The sequence below is a fragment of the Diadema antillarum genome, unplaced genomic scaffold (genome assembly GCF_040938485.1).
Source record: "Diadema antillarum isolate AM-2024a unplaced genomic scaffold, OU_Dant_1.0 seq00000398_RagTag, whole genome shotgun sequence".
NCBI lineage: Eukaryota > Metazoa > Echinodermata > Echinoidea > Diadematoida > Diadematidae > Diadema > Diadema antillarum.
Genome location: NW_027271389.1, coordinates 717,493 through 741,468, shown reverse-complemented (window position 1 = coordinate 741,468; position 23,976 = coordinate 717,493). Strand labels below are relative to the sequence as shown.

General features: G+C 40.4%; 1 protein-coding gene across 1 annotated transcript in view; it reads left to right on the top strand.

Moving 5' to 3' along the window:
* The window catches only part of LOC139732022 (deoxyribodipyrimidine photo-lyase-like), a 45,649-nt gene extending 28,219 nt beyond the window's left edge, over window positions 1-17,430 (top strand). The window contains exons 11-12 of the mRNA XM_071642897.1: window positions 16,731-16,890; window positions 17,282-17,430. Coding sequence (XP_071498998.1) covers window positions 16,731-16,890; window positions 17,282-17,430 — 309 coding nt within the window. The remainder of the gene's footprint in view (window positions 1-16,730; window positions 16,891-17,281) is intronic.
* Window positions 17,431-23,976: the final 6,546 nt, after the last annotated feature.

The window sequence follows — 23,976 nt, the reverse complement described above, 5'->3', positions numbered from 1 at the left end:
TAATAGAGCATTAATGTAAGCGTCAGCATCGATTCGCGAAAACATCTCACAAACATGTCTATGACCTTGTCATTCGCGAAAATATCTGTGCGCGAAAATACAGTGTATACAGTATCAGATCAGTGTCAGACATGTCTGGTGGTGATCCGATGAGGCGAGATCGTCAGATGAGGATCACGTGCGACATTGTCTGACAGTCACTTGATAGTCGACCAACCATGTCAAATTCATGAGACTACGATCCGATACACTTCGGTCGGTGGCTGGAAGCAGCAAACTTTGCTTCCAGTGAGTGACCGATGATACAAAATCTCTGTGGAACTGGGGTATTAAGCTTAACAGGAAGAAAACTTTGATTTCGATGCCCTGCTAAAGATGAAGTGAAAACTTTGAGCCAGACACAATAGATCAATAGACTTTTTCTGATTTTGTTGTAGATATGAAGAGGAGATAATAGAGTATGCCAAGTGATCTTGTTTTTCAAACCAGCACAGAAGAAAAAAAGAATGATTTGAAGGAGATCAGAAAGAACCTGAGGAAGAGAAGGGACATGTGAGGAAAGCAGTGTAGTGGAGGAAATTCAGCAGGAGAAACTAAGGGTGGCACTGGCAGCGAGAGGAGTTGGAAGGTGGTAAAGCTTTGGGCTGCATCAAATAAACTACTCTGTAGCTGGTGACAAGTTTCAGAGAAGGTCTTTCAGAGTTCACACAGAGTGCATCGCATGAAAGAGTTAGGGTGAAATACTAAGGGAAGGCAGGGTGAGGGGGTATAAGTGAGGGGGAAAAAATGCCAGAAAGTTTGAGAAGAGGTTCAAAGGAAGACTCGGGAGGGAAAAGGCCGAGGGACAGAAGAAGGGGACAGGGTGAGAGAAAGGTTGGTGGAAAGCTTTAGGGTACAGATGAGGAAAAGGTAATGTATAAGGTTGATCAATAAGGGCAATGAAATGGTTTGAAATCTAGGATTAGTGGGAGGATGGAGACTAAGAATTGTGATAAAACAGATATAGAAGAGAGAAAGGGAAAAGGTGGAAGGATGAGGAAATGGTTAAGGGGAGGTGATGGAAAGAGATCAGAAGGGAAAGGAGATAAATGGGGGTGAGAGTATTCAGAAAAAGCAAGGAGGAGGAGTTAGGAATCAGCCCAGTGAAGGAGAAGGGAATGAATAGGAGGGTTGGAGGGATTTATTAGAAAAGGGTGGAAGGGTGGAGAAATGAGTGTGGGATGGATTGAGGAAAATTGAGGGGGGGGGGGGTGGTAGGTGAAAAAGTATTTTGATGGGTGAGGGGGGCCACAAATATGGAAGAACTGAACAAGGGGGTAAGAGGTGGAAGAATGGGGGAACGAGGGAGGACAGATTGTGATGAGGAATGGGGAATGTAGTGGATGGAGGATAAAGGAAGACTTGGGAAAGGGTTGAATGGCAACATGAAGGGGGAAGAATAAGGGAACGTGTGAGGGGAAAGGGTAGAGGTTATGGAAAAGAGCAGCAAGGGATGAGGGAGTTCATAGGTGAAGGGGTAAGGGAAAGAATATGAAAAGAGATGAAGGGAAGGATTGGGTGAAGGGTTGGAGAAAGAATGGGGATGAGGTGAAAAAGAAGTGGGAAAGGTTGAGTGGGAGGGCTAAAGAGAGATGAGGGAAAGAATGGGACAAGGGATGAGAAGAAAAGTGGAAGGGTGATGGAGAGGGTGGGGTTAAAGGTCGAGGGTTGAACGAGAGGCAGGGAAATGGGTATGGGAGAGGTTTGGGGCGGGGTTTGAGGTAAATGTTGGGGCAGCACTAGGGGGTGGTTTTGGGGGAAGGGTGAGAAAAAGGGTGTATGAGAGAAGGAGAGTAAGAGCAAGATAGATCCAGTTATCAAGCAGACTGGAGCACCCCCCCCCCCCCCCCATCCCTGAAAATATCCCAGTGAGTCAATAGCCGTTTGTTTGACATGTGCGAGACTCTTTAAGCCCCATGACTGGGGTACTCTCCTCTTCAGAGAGACATTGCAATAATGGCAAGCTCTTGGTTACCATGACAACACAGAAGACATGTATGTTGACAGGTGATGTGATGGGGGGGGGAGGGGATGGGGGATAGGGGATGGGGGCAGAGAGTGAAGGGGGCATATGTAATTGTATGGTTTGCTTGGAGAGAGAAGGTATTTGGAGGATTCTGCTTAGTTCAAAGCTTATTCAGTTTTCAATATGACATAACCACATGTGGTCTTTGTGGCTTCACAAAACAGATTTACAGTGGCATATCCAGGGGTTGGGGGGGGTGCACCGTGCGTGCACCCCTCTTTATTTTTGGTTAAAAATAAGAAATAAAAAGAAAAAAAATGGGGGGGGGGGTGCGTGCCACTTTGATTTTGTAAAGGCGCCTCCCCTTTACGGAATCGCTGGATCCGCCCCTGGACTTAACCATTCCAGTCAGCAGAAACCAGGCATTGTTTGAAACACTGCTGTGTGCAGCACGTACGCTACAAAGGATACTCCGACGTGTCATACTTCTTTCTTTGTGGGTAATATGTGGTATTATTACCTATACGAGGTAGTTTTGCGAGGCAGTTGCAGTTGGTATTTTGCAGGGTCATGGAGGTCAGCAGTCAATATTCGTTGGTATTTTGCTTCTTCTGGGTTTCCCCATTCACTTTACATGTAAACATTCCGATCGACCACGAAGAGAAAACATTCAAGGACGTTGCTGTGTGTCGGTTGAACACACCGCAGAAGAATGCCAATAAATCAACTCATACAAGGTCGACCACTTCCAGCAGCACTACATGTCAAACAATGACTAGTCCATTTGTGCTCAATAACTGCACAGTGACCATCAGTTATTACAACTCCAATTTGAAACAGAAGCAAAAATAAAGTGTAAAAGCGTTCAGATGTTTGAAGTTCGCCTGTTACAACTACATATGTACATGTATCTTTGAAGTTGGAGTTGCATGACATACATTGATGAACAATTTTTCAATTATTCGACATGTTGGTGAGGATCCACAGGTAGTCAAATGTGGCTTGATCTATGTCATAGTGAATAGCCGTATTCACATATTTTCCTATCAAATTTACCTAGGGGATAGGTAATAATTATGATATTGACTGGCCTTGAGGGAGATACCAGATAAATGTTGCCCGCACTGAAAGAATATTGCCCTCGTCTTTGACTCAGGCAATATTCTTTTAGTTTGGGCAATATTTTCTGGTACACTGTATCTCCCCCGAGGCCAGTCAATATTATATTAAGTATTCTCACTTATATGAGTGAAGAAACATACTCGATCAAGACTTGAACCACAACTTCCTGGATCCACAGTTGAGTGTCCACATCTATATACTACAGCACCTCCGTAGAGTTGAACCAATATTGTGAGTTGTTCAGTGAGCATGTATCATTAACATGTATCATTTGTGTGCACGCACAACAGTAGTTCCTTGCATTGGTATTTGTGTACCTACAATGATGTAGCTGTGCATATTATAATGTGTTAGAATGGTGGAAGCCCCAGCATTGCCCAATAGGGGAATGAAAATTGAAACAAAAATGAACGAAGCAAGTAGAAAATGGCCGTTTGTCGTGGAAAAATTATTTTTTATGTAACATTCTCCTAAGTTTGATGGTTGCAAGCAGAAAATTGATTTCTTATGACTGTGAAGTGCCATGTGGAATAGCTTATAACTATTAACCAATTTGTGGCAATGATATTAAAGCACTCTTGCATAAAAGTGCACTGAGATTCATGTTCATTTGCTGGATTTTCAGTTTTGCTAACAATTGGCAAATAGTGTCATTTCAAACCAGAAATCACAACTTTAGAGGTTTCGGCGAAAGCATTTGTATTTGGACATGTGATAGCATACATACATGTTGTACTGTAGGTCGTAAAACCCGGCAGAACACACATGGAAAAGCATGGGGCTACTTGTAGTTGCTCACACACTATGAAGAGGTTGTGCGTGCAAAAGTCATGCACAGGAATCGAGGTTTCCACTCGACTTCCCCGAGAACTGCCGCTTCACGCCGAGTCAAAGTTGCATGCCCCCATGAACAAACGATGGGAAACCCAGGGACCCGGCAATTACTGTCGGCACGTGGTCAACCCACGCCGTCTTGCTACCCAGCTGCACATGACCACGACTATCCCATAATTCCACTTGCTGCGCCAGCTTCTAGCCAATCAGGACGTTCCAGAACCCCAGAGGGTGGTCACATGGCGCGGCTGTAGGAGTATGTGTGTCTGTGTGTGTGTGGGGAGGGGGGGGGGGGGGGGGGGGGGAGGGGCAGTGGAGGGGGATGGGCTATGGAGGGGGAATGGATTGGGATGCGAGGGGTTACCGCTTGTGAGCAGATGTGCAAGCCTTTCTACAAGTTTGTGAAGACATACTTATGCAATGTCAAGGCAGAATTCAAGGTTATGGACGTGTCGTCATACCTGGTCATTTTTTTAAATGTAAATCTTGTAAAGATAGATATAGAATGGGGCACTAAAGAGGTGGCTCAAGAGTGATGTAGCACCTACTAATTAGGAGGACAGGCCAATAACGGTAATTACATAAAGTGTTAATGAATGTTTGTCAAATTGCAAGAAGGGGTAGGGGAGGGGGAGGGGGAGGGGGAGGGGGTAATGGTCCTGAAGAGACTAAAATAAGTGTGCAAAGGGTGAGTGTGGGAGCAGTGACTCGCAAGTACAGGTTGGTGAGGGGACACTCAGGGATCATCTTGTAAAATGTATGCTAAGACTGAATCATGGAAACTCAGTGTTCATTCAGTTCATTCCAACTTCATCTAGTAGAAATGTTGTGACTATTTGATACAGTGTATGTGCTAAACGAAAAAGGGACATGACTGTAAGACTCAAGGGAAAGTCATTGGAATGAAGACAGTTGAATTATTGTTTGAAAATATGAATGTGGTGTCTTTTTGTTCTGTACGGTTTGAAATATAAACATTGCATTATTTTGAATTTTATGCCAGTTAAGGATCTTATTTTTATCTCTCAATTTTGGAAACTGTCCTAGATAAGATATGGGGAGTTTATTCTGTGTCTTTCATTTATGAAATGTTCATAGTTCAGTTTCTTTTAATACCAGAAAGCATTTTTCATTGTGATTGTGAGTGTTGACGAATGGACTTTTGTATTTTCTTCCTATCCTCTTAGAGCACTATACTTCTTGACAAAATGTATGAAATCAGCGTGTTCTCTTGTTTTGTTTGTTTGTTTGTTCGTTTGTTTTTTGCATTTGCCATTGAGGCATCCATCAATGTGCATCTTTAATTATTGGTCAATACATGTATGTTATGAAATATTCATTTAGAGCCTTATTTCCTTGCTTTGTAATAGTAGAATGATTGTAATGATACTGATGAGTGATGATGATGATTATGATGATGATAATAAATTTAGTAATGTTAATGATAATCATCAGACATGTATCTCAAATAGACTAATAATAAGTATTACAGTATTAAAAAGGATAATTATGATAATTGAAGATATAATGAAAAGAAGTAGTTAGACTGTACAGTGTGCTATATCTCAAGTAAAAAAGCACACATTGTTTGTGTGGGTACTGTATACACCAGATAATTTGCAATATTGAACTTGTAAGACACTTATGTGAGTGGTTGAATTTGCAATCAAGAACCACAATGACAAAATGCGAAATGCTGAAATGAGGAATGAATAATTCATTCATTTTAGAAGAAAAGGCTGTGATTTCCCATCTTGAAGATATCCAGTGCATCTACATTTGGGGGCAATATATTTGTGAATAATTAAATTTGCAGTTTATGGCAATTGGCTTCCACTTGTGAAATTTGTAAAAATGAAAATGCTGCTCGTTGTACTGCTTATACAGCATGTCACAAGTAGCCTTTAGATTGCACTTTTTTTTCTGTCATGTAGTAAACGGAAATTGTATTATGTCTAGGTGCTGTCATATGTACATGTAAGCTACCTTTTTCATTTGTAAAAGTTATCAATTAGGGTTACAATTTAGTTAATGGCATGTGCTTAAAGGGCACCCCAGGGAAGTTGTATCAATTCAGAACTGATCTCGAAGCTCATTTTGATGCCAGCCCTCCTTTACTGCAATGTAGGTCCTTTATGACAGTTTGTGTGTCGTTGAAAAGTTTCCCGTCATTCACTGCTTGATTGCTGTGGATTGTTTGCCAGAGAGTCTTGTGTTATCTTGATAAGTCCAACTGTCATCAATATCTGCATTAAATCTGTGAGAGCTACCGCTGACCGTCAAACAGCTTGAACCACTTCCCTCCGTGAAGTTCCTCGCTGCTGCGTTGGGGAGCATTACCGGTAATATGTTTATTCAGGTACCCCAAAGTGACATGAAAATCGACGATAATTTGCCAGTTCCTGTTTTTCGTCGGCAAGTCCAAGTGGTTAGCTCTTCTGCTCTCGCTCCCCTTTGTTTCCTAGAGCCCCGGCACGACGGAGTCAGACATTTGAAGAATTTCCTGTGCCGAATTGTGGTTGTCAGTCCATAAAGATGTAAGCTGAGTCCATAGCTCTATTGCTAGACACCCCTGTAAAGGCCCACAAAGCCTTTTTTCCCCCCTCAAATAAAAGTTTGACATCAATAAGCTCTGTTTGTGCAGTGATGTGTAGTAAAGGATAGTGTGAAAATCTGCAGCGTTGAAGGATGACCCCTGAAATTATCCTTAGAGACTGACCTCTTCGTATGAAAAACATCCACATTTTTTTTTTCTTCTTCACACCCAGTCTCAGCTCTCCTATTGTGGATGCAGTGACCTGTGGCTGCAAGATATTACAGAGAACTCTTCTGAAATTTAGTGGTAGTTAAAACATGGTTTAAACATTTTATTATTTTTTTTTGCCAATGATTGGCAGTTTATACAACTAATGTGCAGCTTTGGGTGAAAAACTTGATGAAGGTTGATAGGAATGAATTGTGACCTTTCATTAAATGTAGTATTTTGCATGATCTGTCCATATGATATTTCTGTCTATTCTTGTACATGGTCAGAACACTTAACAAGAAAATATGCAGCAATACATTTTACATAAGAATACTTCACCTATTTACTATAACATGTTTTTGCAATTCATTTAACTCCTGAAATGTGAGCCATGTCAGCTTCCCTGATTAGGGTGATGGTTTGGTTCTAACTGTGCAAATTTCACTCAAAATGCACAACAGGGCACACCACCAAACTGATTGATTAATTGTAATATGCCACAGCACATTGAAAGTGTCATGGCCACCGCTCTGTCATAGAATTTATATCACGGAAGCGTGCAATTTTTCAAACACAATTTTGCTTACTGTATTTCTGGCATAATATACACTTTTATCAAGAGTTACATGGTTTAAAAAACAGAATATTGTAAACCACAATATTTTTGCGGCATGAAATTTTCGCGAATTGGAGCTGACAGCCTTTTTCGCAGCACAAAATGTTTGCGAGTTGCCTCTAACATTCAATGCGTATAGTGTAGACAAGAACTTGCATGTGCATTTTAATTTCACAAATCTTGGCTCTCGCGAAATTGCGAAATTAAAATGCACGTGAACATTCCTCGTTTTACAGTAGCTTGTGTTGTGATCTCAGAATAATGTGGCAGACAGGTGGTTTTACACTTTGGCACACAAAGAATTTTAAAAATCGACTTTTTGAAAATTGTGTCAGTCTGGTGAGGTTGTTGGTTTTTTTTGCAACTCATCACAACTGTGATCTGGTGAGATGTTCAAACACACCGCTCTCATTTCCTCTGTGTTTTCATCAGTTGAACTTTGTAGAAGATCCCTTGGCCCATTGATCAGGATGGGGGTCTTTGCATCAAGAACCCCACCCTCGGGCAACCACATCCCCCCTTACCCCTCCCCCTACCCTACTTCATCTCGACTACTCATCCCCTTTCATCATGTGTCACGCCACAATCTTCTCCAGTCACGTGGGGCTTTGAAAAGTACTGTGCCTTACGCGCTGATTTGTAGACTGGCTTATGATTGAAAGACAGTTGTCTGGCAACAGTTGCTAGACCCTATATCTGGGCTTCTCTCAATATAAAGTGGGAATAAGGGGGAAAGGGGTGAGGTGAGGGGGGTAGATATGGCCCCTCTATGCATGCAGCTCTGAGGTTTTGTGCCCAACACATCCCCACCCTTTGATGCGGTAGCTACTCATTCAGTTTGTGCCATTGCCTTGATGGTTCCAAATCCTCTTGAACTTTTCACACTGTAATCCATTGCCAAGAAGGGAGGCAACCCTTCCATAGGCTTTTGTAGTCTAGATGTTAGCTTACAATGACTTACACAGCAGCTTCTTGTGCTGTAAGTTATATATTTGATTGTGCCTACCTAGCTGATTTTTTTTTTTTTTGCTAACACGGTACATATGGCTGACATTTATTGACTGAACATCATAATCTGTGTTTGAAATCTACTCCGTGTGCTGAGAAAAAATGTGTCATGCTGCTCAGATACGAAAGCAAACGCTAATACTTGCATTGAGCCAAGAATAAGCAAGACCCCTTCCCCCATTTTTTAAAGGTTATTACTCTTATAATTTTTTTTTTCTGGTGGTCGTTTGGGATATGAAAGTAATTTCTGATATTAACCTCCGCCAAGGGAGGAGGTTATGTTTTCTTCGGCGTTGGTTTGTTGGTTTGTCCGTGTGCAAAATAACTCAAAAAGTTGTGAATGGATTTAGATGAAAATTATAGGAAAGGTTGAGAGTGACACAAGGAACAAATGATTAAATTTTGGTAGTGATCGAGAAATTTTTATGGATTTTCTGGAGGATTCTTGATATTTTGGAAGGCAGGGTCAATGAACTTGGGAGATCAAGCCACGCATATTTGAGGTTTGCATGCGCGCACTAGAGTGCGTGCTCTGATTTCTGCTAGGGCGAGCCGCTTGGCGGAGGTCTGCGCTCTCAGAGTACTTTTCTAGTTATCATTATTTTTTTTTTGGTGGTGGTGGTGTTTGGAACATGACAGTAATTTATGATATTTGTGTCTGCTGTGAAGAACACTTGAATCTCTCCTTTGTGCTGTGCACAAATGAAAGCCAAACATAAAGGGGGCATTCCAGACGATTTTCATAATTTCACATCATGTAGTACATAAATCAGCAGCTCCGTGTATAGATTTGTGAAATTTATTGTGGTCCTTGAGCAGATAAACAATACTCTGAAAAATCTTAAACAAATTACACTGTTACAAGTGCTGATGACGTAGGAGCCTCACATATTTCAGAAATGTAGCGGTGTAATTCATTACAATACCACCTGCTTAACAAGTCTACCTAGGTGTAGAATGTATGTATGCCATCTTATTTTGTTCTGCTTCCTTGAGCCCCAACTCATGCATTCTTATGGTGAGGCTGCCATGTCATCATCCTTGTTCATTGCAATTTGTTGTAAATTTTGAAAACATTCTTATCCCTCAACCCAATCACTATTATATTTTGAAACTCTGTTCTTGGTGTATTAAAGTAATTTATAGTTGTTGAAATGTAAAAAACTGAAAATCATCCGGAGGTCTCTTTTGACCCTTGTCTCAAAAAGTATTACTGTGGAAGTGAAGTGCACCACAAAATGTACCAAAACTCTTAAGCTAAAACATACAAGGAAGTTGTTATTAAGGGCTCAAAATTCATCTTACACCACTTGGAATTTGTTTGCAATGCATTTGAAAGGCCTGCCCAGAAACTTGTCTGGCTGGTCAATGCAATTTTCCAAGATATTGAGTTGTTTTGCAGAATTTTGAGATGAAAAGTGTGGAATTTTTAATTTCAGTTGTAGTACTCAACATTTATTCCTGAAGCACCCTCCCTGTTCAGCAGTTGGTTGGTAGAGCATTACTAGTACTGAAAAAATTGATATTTTTTTGCAGTATTAAAATTTTGCCTGCTGTATGTTCCAGTAGTTGATGTCTTGATTCTGCAGAATTAAAAACATGTGAAACTCTTTTTGCCCTGCTGAGCTAGAAAAATTAGTTGCGCGAAAATATCCACTTTTACAGTATGAGATGATTGAATCGCATGCAGTTAACAAGCTGCTTCACGTCATTCTTTCTGGCAGCATGGATACTGCTGTATAATGATATGTTTTAATTGATGAAATCTGATATACTATGTATAAAACATCATGTAGCAACCACAATCAGGTATGCTATAAGATTGCAATACTTCTGGCATACCTTTCTGGGTAATATTTTGCATTTTCTTTGTTATGAGAGGGAAATTGTGTTATCACAGCGTTATTTCACACACATTTTCTATGTATTATGTCTCTGTGTTTGAGTAAAATTCAACAGTTTCGCAGGCATATAAGAACTATGATCTGCCTGTATTTTTTTTAACCTCAATATGATTAGATTTAAGTCATAGCATTGTCATCTACTTGTGTCTTAAAGTTTTAGGTTTGACATAAATAATTATGTATTAAATATTGATAAATCTGTCACCTCATTCCAGATTCAGTGTATACTGTCAATGATGAGCAAGCTCAACAAAGTTTAGGTCTCTTGAAATAACCACCATGCCAGAAACAGAACTGAGCAGAAAGAGCACTTCATTTGACAGAGGAAAAGAGGAAAAGAGGGAATTATCACATTTTATGTTTTAGTGTTCTTTTGCCTCAATGGAAAGGAAATTGGCAAATGCCTTGTAATACAGACTACAGTGTATCTGTATTGTGCCAACCGTGGGGATGTTTGTGTTTGCAGAACAAAATGAGCTTAATCAAGAAATGACTTGCTATTTGTATCATATACGTGTGTGTGTGTGTGTGTGTGTGTGTCTGTCTGTCTGCTGTCAAGCAACTTCCTGGGTTCCTTACCCAGATGCCTGGACTAAGACCTCTCAGGGAGTAGTCAGATAGAAGCTGCTTCTGTTTTCTCGCCTACAGTCAAAAGTATGAAGTTGTAAAGTGATACCAAGGATCAGGGGGGGAAAAAATGGCTAGACTTATCATTTTTTCCTTCTCTCTCTCTCTCACCCTGTCTCACTCACTCTCTTCTATCTCTCTTTTACACTCATTAAAGGGATGGTATTAGTTTAGGTTGAGATGGGGATTCAGGTTTTAACTTTTTGCGAGATAATTAGAAATCACTTTGATGAAATATTAAAGAGCATAACATTCTACGAGGAATTTAAAGCTTATTTGATGAAAATAGGTTTTGAAATGGTAGAGATGTCAAAAAACAGAGTCAAACAAAATGGTCCTAATAAAAGGTCATGTGGGACCCACTTTTCATTAGGACCACTTTATTGTTCGGATATCTCAGCCATTTCAAAATCAGTTTTCATCGAGTAAACTTATAATTCCTCTTAGAATTGTATGCTCTATAATATTACTTCAAAATGGTTTGTAATTATCTCGTAAAAAAAATTAAAAACCTGAATCCCCATCTCAACCAAAACTATACCATGGATCCCTTTAAAGGGTGTGTACAGCTCTGGTGGAGATGAAGATTTAGCTTTTAACGTTTTGCGAGATATTCAGAAACCACTCTATGAGATGTCAAAGAGCATGCAGTTCTAAGGGGTATCAAAAGTTTATTCGATGAAAATCGGTTTTGAAATGGCTGAGATATCCAAAAACAAGGATAAACAAAGAGATCCTAATAAAGTTATGGCATGTCGTCTTTTATGATTAGCACTTTTTGGAATATCTCAGCCATTTGAAAACCAATTTTCATCAAATAAACGTTTAATACTTCTTAAAATTGCATGCTCTTTCATATTTCTTAAAGGGCTTTTCACTATCTCACTTAGGAATGTTCAAAACCTGAATCCCTACCTCAACCAGTACTGTACAGTCCCTTTAACTGTCTCTTTCATCTTTTTCTGTCTCCCTCTGTCCCTCTGTCTTTTTTCTATCTGTCAGTTCCCCCCCCCCCCCTTCTCTTTTGACACTTAAAGTTAAGTCAGGTGACCTTTCCTGGCTTTATTTTTTGTCACTGGAATTCTGTCAGCACAGAATTTTACTGAGGCATAGAATTTTTATTCTGTTTGTTTGTTTGTGTGTTTGTGTAAGTGTGTGATATGTGTCACAGAATGAAATGTGTCATATTTATGTCGCACTTCACTCTAGATTTAATAAACAAGAGGAAGAGGAATAGCATTGGTTTTCCTCAGTTTGTTGAAGGCATTAAGGCATTCTTCAATTCCTTCAAGCGACAGATTTGTCACTTCCTGTCAGAATGACACAGTTGAAATGAAGTTATGCCGGTATGAATGTTTGCTTATTTGAAAAGCTTGCTTGCGTGGAAAATTGTCATTGATACTACTGTTTGAAAATTTGCCACCATACTTTAATAATTTTGTTCTTTGACCGTTCTGTGACATCATCGATGTAGGTTATGATGATTGACCTTCGTGGTGGTATGAAGTGTGTAGTAGAATTTTTTTTTCCATCAAGGCAGCATGTGTTCCCTCCACCCCCGCCTGGGAATTCATCCACTTTCTGCTTCGTCGAGTTTGTCTTGTAGTGGCAAAGGCTGAATCAGCCTGTGTCACATCTCAGCTACACAAACTGATTTGAAACGGGCTCAACATAGAGTTTACGAGAAGTCCTCTTTGCATGAATATTGTGACCTTATCAAACAAAATAGAAGCAGGTTCACCGACAGTGAAGTATATTTCTTAGCTGGAGGTGGTGGATTTACGTCCGACATGTTTTTTAAAGATTTCATATTGTACGAATGTAATGAAGGAAGAAATTGGCAAATGTGTTATATTTGCATATCTATTATGAGGGGGAGGTGGTGTGATCTAGTTGAATGAAGGTTGTCCCAGTGCGAATGTCAGATGCCGGCCAAGTTGTGCCAGCGAGCTGGCTGTGCAGTGAGTACTGCGGCGCGCATAAGGGGGCACTTCCTCGCTGGCAGCCAGCGTCAGGCGCTAACGAACTTGACGCGGGTCAACAGGAAGCAGCGTGAACTCTGCAAGACCTGGGACGAGGTTATCGTTGAGTCAGGGCGATGCCGCGCTAATTGTCTGCTCCTCTCTCCATTAATCACGGCCTGGTCTGCCGAAAAGGTTCCTGTCTGCCCCGTGAAGGGTGACGTTAGTCATTTTTGTCACGGCTCGTGCGAGGAAGTCGAGAGATTCTGCTTCGCTCGCACGATTTTGCGATCATTCTTTGTATTAGTTTCATGTCAATATTTTTGTATGTGTGCATGCGTGTGATTGTGAGTCGCAACCATAATCACCTGGAGCTAAAATTGGCACTGGTATTAATATATATTGCACAGAGTGAAAAGAAGCTTTGTAACAAATGCTCGGTAAAAAGTGTTTGTGTGTACCCTGTGTGAGTGAATACAGCCATTCTATGAAAGCAACAAGGAACCAATATGTTGAGTCCCCTTAAATGACCTTAAAAAACAACTCTTGCTTGCCTCCGAAATCATGAGCATAATGAAATTATGCCCTCTACTTATCAGAACAATCCATCCACTTCATAATTGTATATATTTTTCCATGTAGGGTATTCATTTACACATCATAAAAAAAGATAGTTAATGAAAAGTTCTATATATAGAATTGAATGTGAATGAATCATGTATTTTTTTTTCAACTCAAGATCATATTCATGTATATATTTCTACAAAAAAAGTTTCCTCTTATGCAGCAGATGAACAAGCAATTGAATGTATGCCCTACAAATAACTGACTGCCAAATATCTATCTTCATAATCCTCTGAATTTGGGGAGGAAAAAAAAAATGCTTTATACATTTTCAGAGAACAACTTCAATCTGCCCTAATTTCATTTGTGACAATCTTATGCCAAGTTTAGTCCTTTAGCTGCTTATATATGCATTTGCATGGATGCTGTTGGTGGACATCAGATGTACAGTCTCCAGTGGATAAATGTCTTTTTAGGGCATAAATCTCCAAATATTCCATCTTACCAGACATAAGGAATTCACCAAATTAAAACAGAAACAACATTGTCAGTATCAAAAGATTTATGTCTATCCCATGTGACATGCAAATTTTATGTCCTGATAATTAGGGAAGAAGCTCAACCATCGTGAGCTGTATTTATGCTAGAAACGGGATGCTACATACACATCATGTGTGAAAGTGAATGGAGGAATGTTTATTTCAGTAGTACTATGAAATGCTCCCAACAGTTTGGTGCAGATAAAAAGTGGTTAGGCTACAAGTGAAAGCAATAAATTATGACAGATTTATGACTCTTTGAATGTCACTGTACTACCTAACCCAGTGAAGGGTTTTTTTTTATAGGCACATATAACTTCACTATCCAATTGGAACAATTTGGTCACATCGTTAAATTTTTTATGGTTTGAGGCTTGTGGAATTGTGAGAGCGCCATCTATTGATGAAAGTGTGTAGCTGAGACAGCCAAACAGATTGCTCATGTTCAATGGTATAAGCCACTGATGTTGGTTTAGCCTAAATGCCATAAAATAACTTCATACCAAATTGTGTGATGATCTAGTCTCATGAAGCATGGAGGACTATGTAGGAAAAGCCACAGTGCTTTTAATAGTAATTACCAGCTAAAAATATCTTTGGTTTAAAAAAAAAAACAACAAAACCCACTAATCATTAGCAAATTAGTAGATTTAGAGAATAGAATTCAGTATACCATGGTGTCATGCAGTGCTGCTTCTACTTTTGCTGAGCCAATTTTGGATGCTGCAATCTATTGATTTTTGATGATTCTCTAAATTGAGTTTTGAGCCTGACACCACCAAAAACTAATTTAGCACTTGCTTCGTGTTGCCTGTAGCAAGTGTGACAAAATTACAGTGACAGCTCTTGGCTGCATTTTGTTCAGTTTTTTGGATCACTCACGAGCCGTGATATCACTTCACGTGAAATTGTGCAGAAGAAGATTGCAAATTATTGAATCAGTTTAATACTTCAGAGCAAGCAGAAACCGAGCTGAGGAACCAAATATGGAAAGTCATGTGCGTGAAAATTGGATTTGTCAAGCCCCTTTTCCCCACTGGCCTGGGAGTTTCATGTTTCAGCCTCATCATTTTCTGGCTGCGCTAGCTAGTCACATTGGAGAAACCTGGTGTTCCGTTCTATTCCACTCCTCTCCCTCGGGTGACCTAGCCCCGAAATATTCTCTCGCGGGGAACGGGCGGAGGAAGGAAAGAGCGGGTCCCGGCCACGGCAGAGACCCTTTCCAAGTTTAGAGATCTCTCCGGTCTATGAGTCAGAGACAGAGGAGCCAGGAGTCATCGTCATACTGGCTTGGAAATGTGACAAAAGTTGGCAGTGTGATTTTTTATCAAATCCCCCTCTCCCTCCCCCTCCCCGTCCCCCTCCCTTCCCCCACCCCCTCCCCCTGCCCGTCCCTCACCTCTACCCCTTTTCCTTTCTTCCTTCTCAGTGCTGAAATTTGCCGGCCGGCCGGCTACAGGGTTGCAGAAAGATCTTCACGTGTGCCAGATCCTGAAGGCAGCTCGTAGAAGTTCATTTGGCAGTTTTTCAGTGATTTTAAAACTCTCTTCTTAGTCATACTTCAGAGTCATTACCCCTCATGGTACTCAATACACATTACCCTTAGGTTTTCAAACATAAGTCATGCTTTGATTATGTGCTCCTCAATTTGTAAGTTTCTGCAGCATGAGATTTTTCTAACAATGCAAACCAATTGAGACTGTCACATCCCAAACTACAACATACCCATTTGTAATTTTCCCCATCAAGTTATGTTGTGGTGGCCATCTCTCTACACCCGTCACCAGAATGTGATTGACGGATTGATATGTGTATACCAATATTTGCTGATGGCGGTGCTGTATTCTTCCACACGATACATAGTTCAAATCCCCCCCCCCCTCCCGCTCCAAGGTGTCCTGAGGTCCCTGGTACGAAGGTATTGCCTCTTCACTTTGCGCTTAGTTAAAGCATTCATTTCATCATCAGCTTTACATCCGTTGCCATGGCACCTTCCTGGGGTACCCCATTTCCCCATCTTTTTCCAGCTTTCTGCTCTCCTCAAGATATTAATTCAGTATTGTCTGAGTTTTCACCTGCTGAATGAGACACTGCATAGACTATTTATTGATTCATTTATTCATCCATTCATTTATTTCTTTGTTTATATCATTTATGCATTTATTCATTTATACTCTATGTATCTATCTGTCTGTCTGTCTATCTATCTATCTATCTATCTTTCCATGTATTTATTCATTCATTTATTCATTGATATAGCCATTTTGTAATCAATCCGGCGAATGTCATTTTCTTGTCATTTTATATTAATAAGCCTTATTATTTACTGGAGTGTGAGGACCTGTCAACTCATCCATGCTGTAATAAGCATGTTGTGTGTGCTACAGGGACCATGAGAGTGTGTGGCTGTGGTAGTATTGTGCATTTTCATACGACCATTTTTTTTTTTTGCGGGGGGGGGGGGGGGGGGGTGTAAATCTGTAGAAGGCGTTTTTGTGTCATAACCTTTGTTCAAGAGTCAAAACACTCTGTCTCATCGATAGGATTGTGAAGTGAGGTGTTGAGTGTTTGGGTGTGTGTGTCGAAAGTCAAATTTCCAACCGTGGAGATGATAAACAGCACATTTGTCATACAGGAGGCAATATTTTGCGATCTGTTAATTTCGTGGATATCGGTCGACTTACAATAGTCAAAGAGATGCTGCACCACATTTGAAAGTAACGGTTGTTATGAAACTGTACCGTTTTGGTTCACCATTAATTCTATTCCCCCCCCCCCCCACTTCCCACCTCTTTATACTGCAGGTGCAGATGGTGACGGAAGGCAAGATGCACGGCTTCTTGCGGATGTACTGGGCCAAGAAGATCCTGGAGTGGACATCGTCCCCAGAGGAAGCCCTGGACATCGCCATCTACCTCAACGACAGATACTCCCTTGATGGACGGGACCCCAACGGCTACGTAGGTCAGTCAGTCTTCTGTCGTTATGTAGTTTAGATTGGCACGAAGGTGCATATATCAGTGCACAAAGTCTTTTTGTTGGCGTCATGTATGTATAGCCTTTGCATTCTTCAGTAACTTTCTTAGGGCAGACAGTTAACCCTCTAAGATGTTGATAGTAATATAAATAGACTTTGACTTTGATGATAATTATCATAGTTCGAGAGGTATGAAATATGATAGAATGATGAACACGATTATGGTATATAATCACTGTACTCTCGGTACAAACCACATTAGTCGCTCTTTTCCCATTTTTCTGTATTGATTAATATCAATTCACGATTAACCAATTGATCTTTTGTATCTTTCAGCTGTAGTTTTATTTCCCATTCTTTGATGTTTCTCTCTTGTAGGGTGCATGTGGTCCATCTGTGGCATCCACGACCAGGGTTGGAAGGAGCGTCCCGTATTCGGCAAGATTCGCTACATGAACTACAACGGCTGTAAGCGCAAGTTTGACGTCGACACATTTGTGCGGCGCTACAAGAAGATCTCGCTGTAGGACTCTGCGTGGTGGCAGGTTCTGTCAGCTGCTACATGTGTAACCATCATGTGAAACACGCAGTTACGTACATCCAGATGCCTGGTATGGATCGAATCGTATTCCTCGACAGCGATGATGCGGTCACTTTTTTAATGCAGAGTATGAGTGAGTGATTCATAGCAGGAAAGAAAACTTTTAGCAACTATGTATCAATATCTGTGTTAAAAAGGGTATGTGTTGCCTTAGAGCTATTTGAAAATACCTCATGCTTGAAACATGGCACTGGCCAACATGTCTTTCAAACAATGTCAGGGAGTGGGCATCACATTGTAATTAGATTACCAGTAAACATCACATTATTCCTTACAAGTTGACTTGTGAAAGGTAATACTAAAATCATTGATGCTATAAGAGAGTCTCTGTACCTAAATACCACTGCTAGTCTAAATAATTTGTCAGTGTGAGTGAAATGAGCCTTTGTCTTGCATGGCAAATAATTGAATATCAGCATTTTTTCAAAAGACCATGCGTTGAGATGATTGGCTTGGAGGTTGAAAGGAAAAAGAGAATACAAAGAGAAACCTTGGAAGACGTTTCATGAGACAATACTAATTTTTCAAAGTCTTCTCACCTGTAAAGTCATATTTTATGAGCTACGGTGTTGAAGTTCAACCTTTGTTCATTTTATGTGTTTACTTTGTGTGGATGCCATTGTGTGAAGCTATTGCCCCATCAGTACAATTGTGATCAGATACGAAACATGCTTGCCACAGGACGCTACATTGGATCATGTGGTTGAGTTATCTGTTGTAAATATATTTATTTTCTCGACAATGGGATGCGCACTCAGAGTGTGACGGTATGGCGTGTTTAAATCGACATTAACCTGGAGTTGTGATTCTTTGCATCAGTGTTCAGGGCAAACTCCAGAGGTGACTGGCCTCTCTCCTGAGCTTGGCCGGTCCCAAAGTCCAAACCTCATTTGAGGCTGATGAAAAAAAAATTGTACCCTACTTGCTGGTGATTGTATAGTTAATCCTCTTCATGGCAGTTACCCATCTGTGGCAGCCATCCACTCTGTTCTGTATCTGCAGAGACTCCTGGGCTCAGATTAAGCCATTGAAGATTAGTCCCAGGTATGCTTGGGCAGGTGTCCTCATCATACGGCAAATCAGCTCTTTCTCAACCGGTTAAAGCTGTTGTGCTAAATTTCTTGTGTGTGATTTGTGACCGTCTGATCCACCTCATATGGACAAGGTGTCAAGAGTTTTAAGTGGCTGCAAGTTCCAGGCTGAATGCTGTGTTTCCGTGTTCTATTGATACCCCATTTATACACAAAGTTGTGCCCAGGGGCACTCCTGAAGCGGTTAAACTTATGCCCCTCTGCGTCTGTTTGTGTAGAGAACCATGGCTCGATGAGACCATACGTGACTGAGAAGGGCATGGTGATCTTTGAGTGAGTGTGAACTCCCCACATACAAACTGTATGCTCAGTGCGCACTACATACCACTTCCGGAGTGCTCCTAGATGTTGGTGGCCGTTTATACAGAGTTTAGAGTACTTCAGGTGCGCTGCTGAGAACTAGCCTGAAGAGGGGCATAACTTTAGAGAGCTCCAGGGCCTGACTGTCAGTTAATAAGAGTTCAGAGGGGCTCAGGAGCACTCTGGGAGTGCTCTAAATGCCCAGTATGAATGGGGTATCAGTCACTGTTTCATTCCAGTGGCGGATCCAGAGGGGGGTGCAACCGGCGCACGCCCCCCCCCCCCCTTTATTTTTCGTTAAAAACAAAAGAAAAAAAAAATGAAATGAAACCCGGAAGTGGGACCCAAAAATATTAGTTGCACCCCCCCCCCCCCCCTTTACAGAATTCCTGGATCCGCCCCTGCATTCTGTGAGTGATGTTTCCATCTCACATTATTGGCTAATCTTGTATGTCTGTTTGCTTTTGGTGGATGAATTGTTAGAAGAGAGCAAACGAAAAAAGGTTGAAACATTGTTGGCTCTCTACACCCATTTAAACATGAGTTTGGAGAATTGGTCATGTCTTCTGACTATTTGCATTCTCATTTGTACAGGAGGCATGCGTACAAAGTCTGTAACATGCTTTTCGTGATAAAATCCAGTAGCGGTCACCTGTACATAAAGGTCACAATCTCTGTATATCATCAGTGCTTGTGCGTGGAGAGATGTATGTTTATGTGTGTATAGTTGTATTCTTTTCGGAATGTGCAGGGTAGGTCATTAGTGGCATGATGTTGAAATGATAGTTTAGTAAAGTGAAGAGGCACGTGTTTGTTGATATGTTGTACAGTTATTGAAATGTCTGATCATGTCATTGAGATCTTGATTATGTAAATACTTTTTTTAAGAGGAAGGTGTAATGTCTGTTACTCAACAATACACAGGGTCTCCCCTAACAAAGGGGCCAAGAAATACCAGTATCAGTGATTAAAAGAAAAAGAAAAAGAAGTGCAAATACATGAGCCCTTGTTGTGAAACGTGGGCTTTGGGACCCTTCAAAGTTCAACTGGAAACCAAAAGGCACTGGTTTTCTCAGACCATCTTTTTTTGCCAACATTGTGTAAGACTTACTATAAAACATGATATATTCGCAGCATGAAATTTGCGCAAATTGGAGCCGACTGCCTCTTTCGCAGCATGAAATTTTAGTGGATTGCTTCTAGCATTCAATGCATATAGTGTAGACAAAAACTTTCTCGTGCATTTTAATTTTGCGAATCTTGGTGCTCGCAAAATTTGTGAAATTAATCTGCACGCGAACATTCCTCGTTTTACAGTAATATGTCTTCCATTCATTTAAAGATGAGTCTTATGAAAGTGCACTCACTCAAAAACAACAACAGAGAAATCTTGTGAAGGAGGTCTTGCCTCAAAAAAGTATTTTTGAAAGGTTTGGCAATATTAGGAACATTGGTTCAAAAGGTCAAAGGTCAGTATTATCAAGTGGAAAAGGATGCAGGATGCTCTATTGTCGTATAATTATAGGTATCCTTGTACAGCTCTGAGTATAATTTTATGGATTTTAACCACTTAATGTGTACAGAAAAAAAAAAATCATGTCGAAATTTGGATTGGCCAGCTGAGGGTCAAAGGTGCAGTGTCACAGGAGTCAACAAACTGTCTGAACTCTTGTTAACTTCATGTGCTTTTACCCATTTTGGGTCTTATCATCGTGGAATTGAAAGGATAATGTGAGGTTTGTATTCCAATGTGATACTTTGCTACAGTTGCTAACCTGTAGGTGGAATTTTAGTTAAGCAGCAGGAGTGGTAGCTATAGTGCTTCAGTTGTGTTGATTTTGTTTTTCTCTGTTCTATAAACAGTTAAGTTTGATTGGGAAGTATGGTAGGATTTAAATATATGTTGTGACACAATATCTCTGCTGGGATGTGCTATTCTCTTCTCTGTGTGTACAGTATTGCGTTATGTACTTTTCTAATAAACCTTAAAGGTCTTACACTGGAAACACTTCAAGTCTTTGCATACCATCTATTGGAAGTGACGTTTGCATAGGGAAAATGAAAAATAAATATTCATGGAAGGCATCATATGAAATACAACCCCCTCCCCTCCCAAAAAAAAGGGGGGGGGAAGAAGGTTGAAAATGATCTTTGTCTGTACTCCATCTCATTTGATAGGCTAACTGTCCTCTTTCATATGAAGCAGAAGTTGCTCTTGTGAAGTTGGCAGAGGTTTCATTCCTGCTAAGATCATATGTGACACTTGAGTTGATGTGAAATGTCTGTGTTGTTCACTGACAATGAGTATCAGCCCACCTCCACCCCTATTTGCCCTCCATACCAACAGCTACAGCATGAAACTTATTTTTCCCAAAGTACATGTATTCACATACCCTGAGTATGGTACCACAACCAGTGGATGGGATAGCTTTTCACGATAGGCCCTCGGAGGAAATGTGTGTCTTATTCATCATTAAATTCGCATATTGCTTTACATGTTAGCCTCCTACATTTTCAGCAGCAAAAACTATCGGACCTATATAAAGAATATGACTGCAAAATGTGCTAATAATACAAGTAAATATTAAATGTTATGTTTCATTTATATATATATATATGTATATATATATATATATATATATATATATATATATATATATATATATATATATATATATATATATTTTTATATTTATATACTACTGTATACACTTATACATTATAATTACACACACGCAGATAGATAAATAGATAGATAGATAGATAGAGGGAGAGAGAGAGAGAGAAAGGACAAAAAGACTGCACTGTGGCGAGGCTACCACTTTGAACTTGGACGAAAAGTTAACATAGAAAAAGAGAGAGAGAGAGAGAAAAAGAAAGATAGAAAGAAAAAGGAGCATGAACCGGCAACCCATTTCCCGGCCCTGTGCCCTCCCGAACTACCCCGCCGCCCCATATGCGAGTCACCGAGCCGCAAAGCAAAGGACACACGCATTCTCTACACGTGACTGGAATCCTTTCTCCTCTCGACTCCACCAGGTGACTAATGATAGTGGGATGTAGACAATTAACGGATCTTCCCGCAAGAAATCTCGCGGGGGAGAAAGTGGATCGAACCTGCGCCATGAGAGGAGGCATTCAAAGAAAGGAGAAGGGGTATAGTGAGCGAGGGATGAAGAGAGGGAGAAGGGGAGTGAGTGTAGCTGCTGATGTATCCATTAATGTGTGTGTACATCTTATGTTCGATCACATTTCGTATTCCATGTTTATGGGCGTCTTGTTAGTAGAGTGCGTGAGACGGAAGAGACACGATAGAAATTCCAGTGTGGCGCTCGACCTGCCTGGCGGTTATCTGGGCTAATGACGAAATGATGACCAGTCTTGCGTAGAAGTGATGCTGGTTGTAAGTGACTGTTAAAGAGATGTGCGATACAGGCGCACAACTTTTCTACGTCAGGGTATATCGAGTCGCTTCCGATTCGAGTTCGAGCGCAAGGAAATGACCCTTATGACGTAACACGAAGGTTAGAAAACAAAAAAAGTTTCATCAACCTATATATATCAAGTCATGTGTCTCGATATCCAAAATTTGTGAATATTCAGTTAATAATTTTCAACGTTTTCTTGCATTGACCTTTAAGATTTGGCGATGGAAGAGCGAGAGAAAAGCAATATTTCTCTCTTTCCAACGTAAAAATTTGCTCCAACACTTCAACCCTTGCAATTAAGAATAATTATTTCTAAGAGCACCGGGAGGATTATTCTCCCCCTTAAATCAAGTCATCTGTTTTATTCTGAAAAAGTAAATCGATGTATTTTGGTGAGGGGCTGCTATATAGATCAATTAAAAGTAACCGAGCAGTTCTTTAACGTGAAAGGGTCCATGCTGTTTTGGAAAGTGAAGAAAATGTGTTTTTTCTTTCAACAGTGTTCAAGACGGGATGGATAAAGCAACTTTCCGTGCAGAAATAAGTACGTATAAGATATAAATACATATAAATACATACAACAGAGCAAGGCGGAACTTGAGATTGCAGAACTGATTTTGCAGACTCGGGCACATTACCCATTGAAGATAAGTTACTATAGTGCCCCGTGCTCCAAAGGCTTCCGGAGCCACTGATTAAACAACAACAACAACAACAAACAAACACATAAAATGATATGATTTGAGTACGGTATACAAAGAAGCAGACAAAGTCGTGAAAGCGACGGGAGCTTAATTGAGAGGAATCTGTTACCCGCAATTAATAACCCCACCCTACATTGCCCGGCCCACTCACATTCTATCATGCTTCAAATACGATAGCCGTTCCGCCGGGTGTTGTAGTCCTATAATGCTGCGGATCAGTGCTAAGACGCCCGGTTTACGGGAGATCACGGACTGGCGACACTGAAGTATCTACATGTTTTTAAATTGTTTAAGTGGTACGAGAGAAGACCATCCCATACAATGTGCACCCTCAAAAGATCACAAACAAAGTTATTGAAATTCAGGTTCACATGTTCACACAGAACAGTATTGAAAAACAGTCATATTCACACCCGAAGGAAATTAGATGTGATGACGTCACGACCTCGTAAGTCTTTCCTATACTCTAATTCGTGAAACATGTGCAAATGGAAAGTGTCATAACTTCCTTAATTGATAAAGCTCATTCAATTCTGTTTGTATGATTTTTTTTTCAATTGGTGTCATTTTGCACAACAAACTTAAGGAAAGCTTGCACTTTTAACCTTTGCAGTTAACTTTTACTTTCAATTCGTTTAAATTGTTTTTAATTGAATTAATTTTGTTTTATTTTCAATCGACGTCATCTTGCACAACAATCTTATGGAAAGCTTGCGCTTAAACCTTTGCTGTCGACTTTTACTTTCATTTCGTGTAAATTGTTTTTCAATTGAATTGATTTTGTTTGCATAATCGCTAAGGAAGTATGATGAATGTTTGTTATAAAGCACACAACCACGACCAGTACCGACGGCATAAAGTCCTTTCCGAACGACTATAGGCGATGAGGATAAAGTGCCTTGGACGGACACCACCGCTATACAGCCAGGGGATTCGAACCTTTGACCTT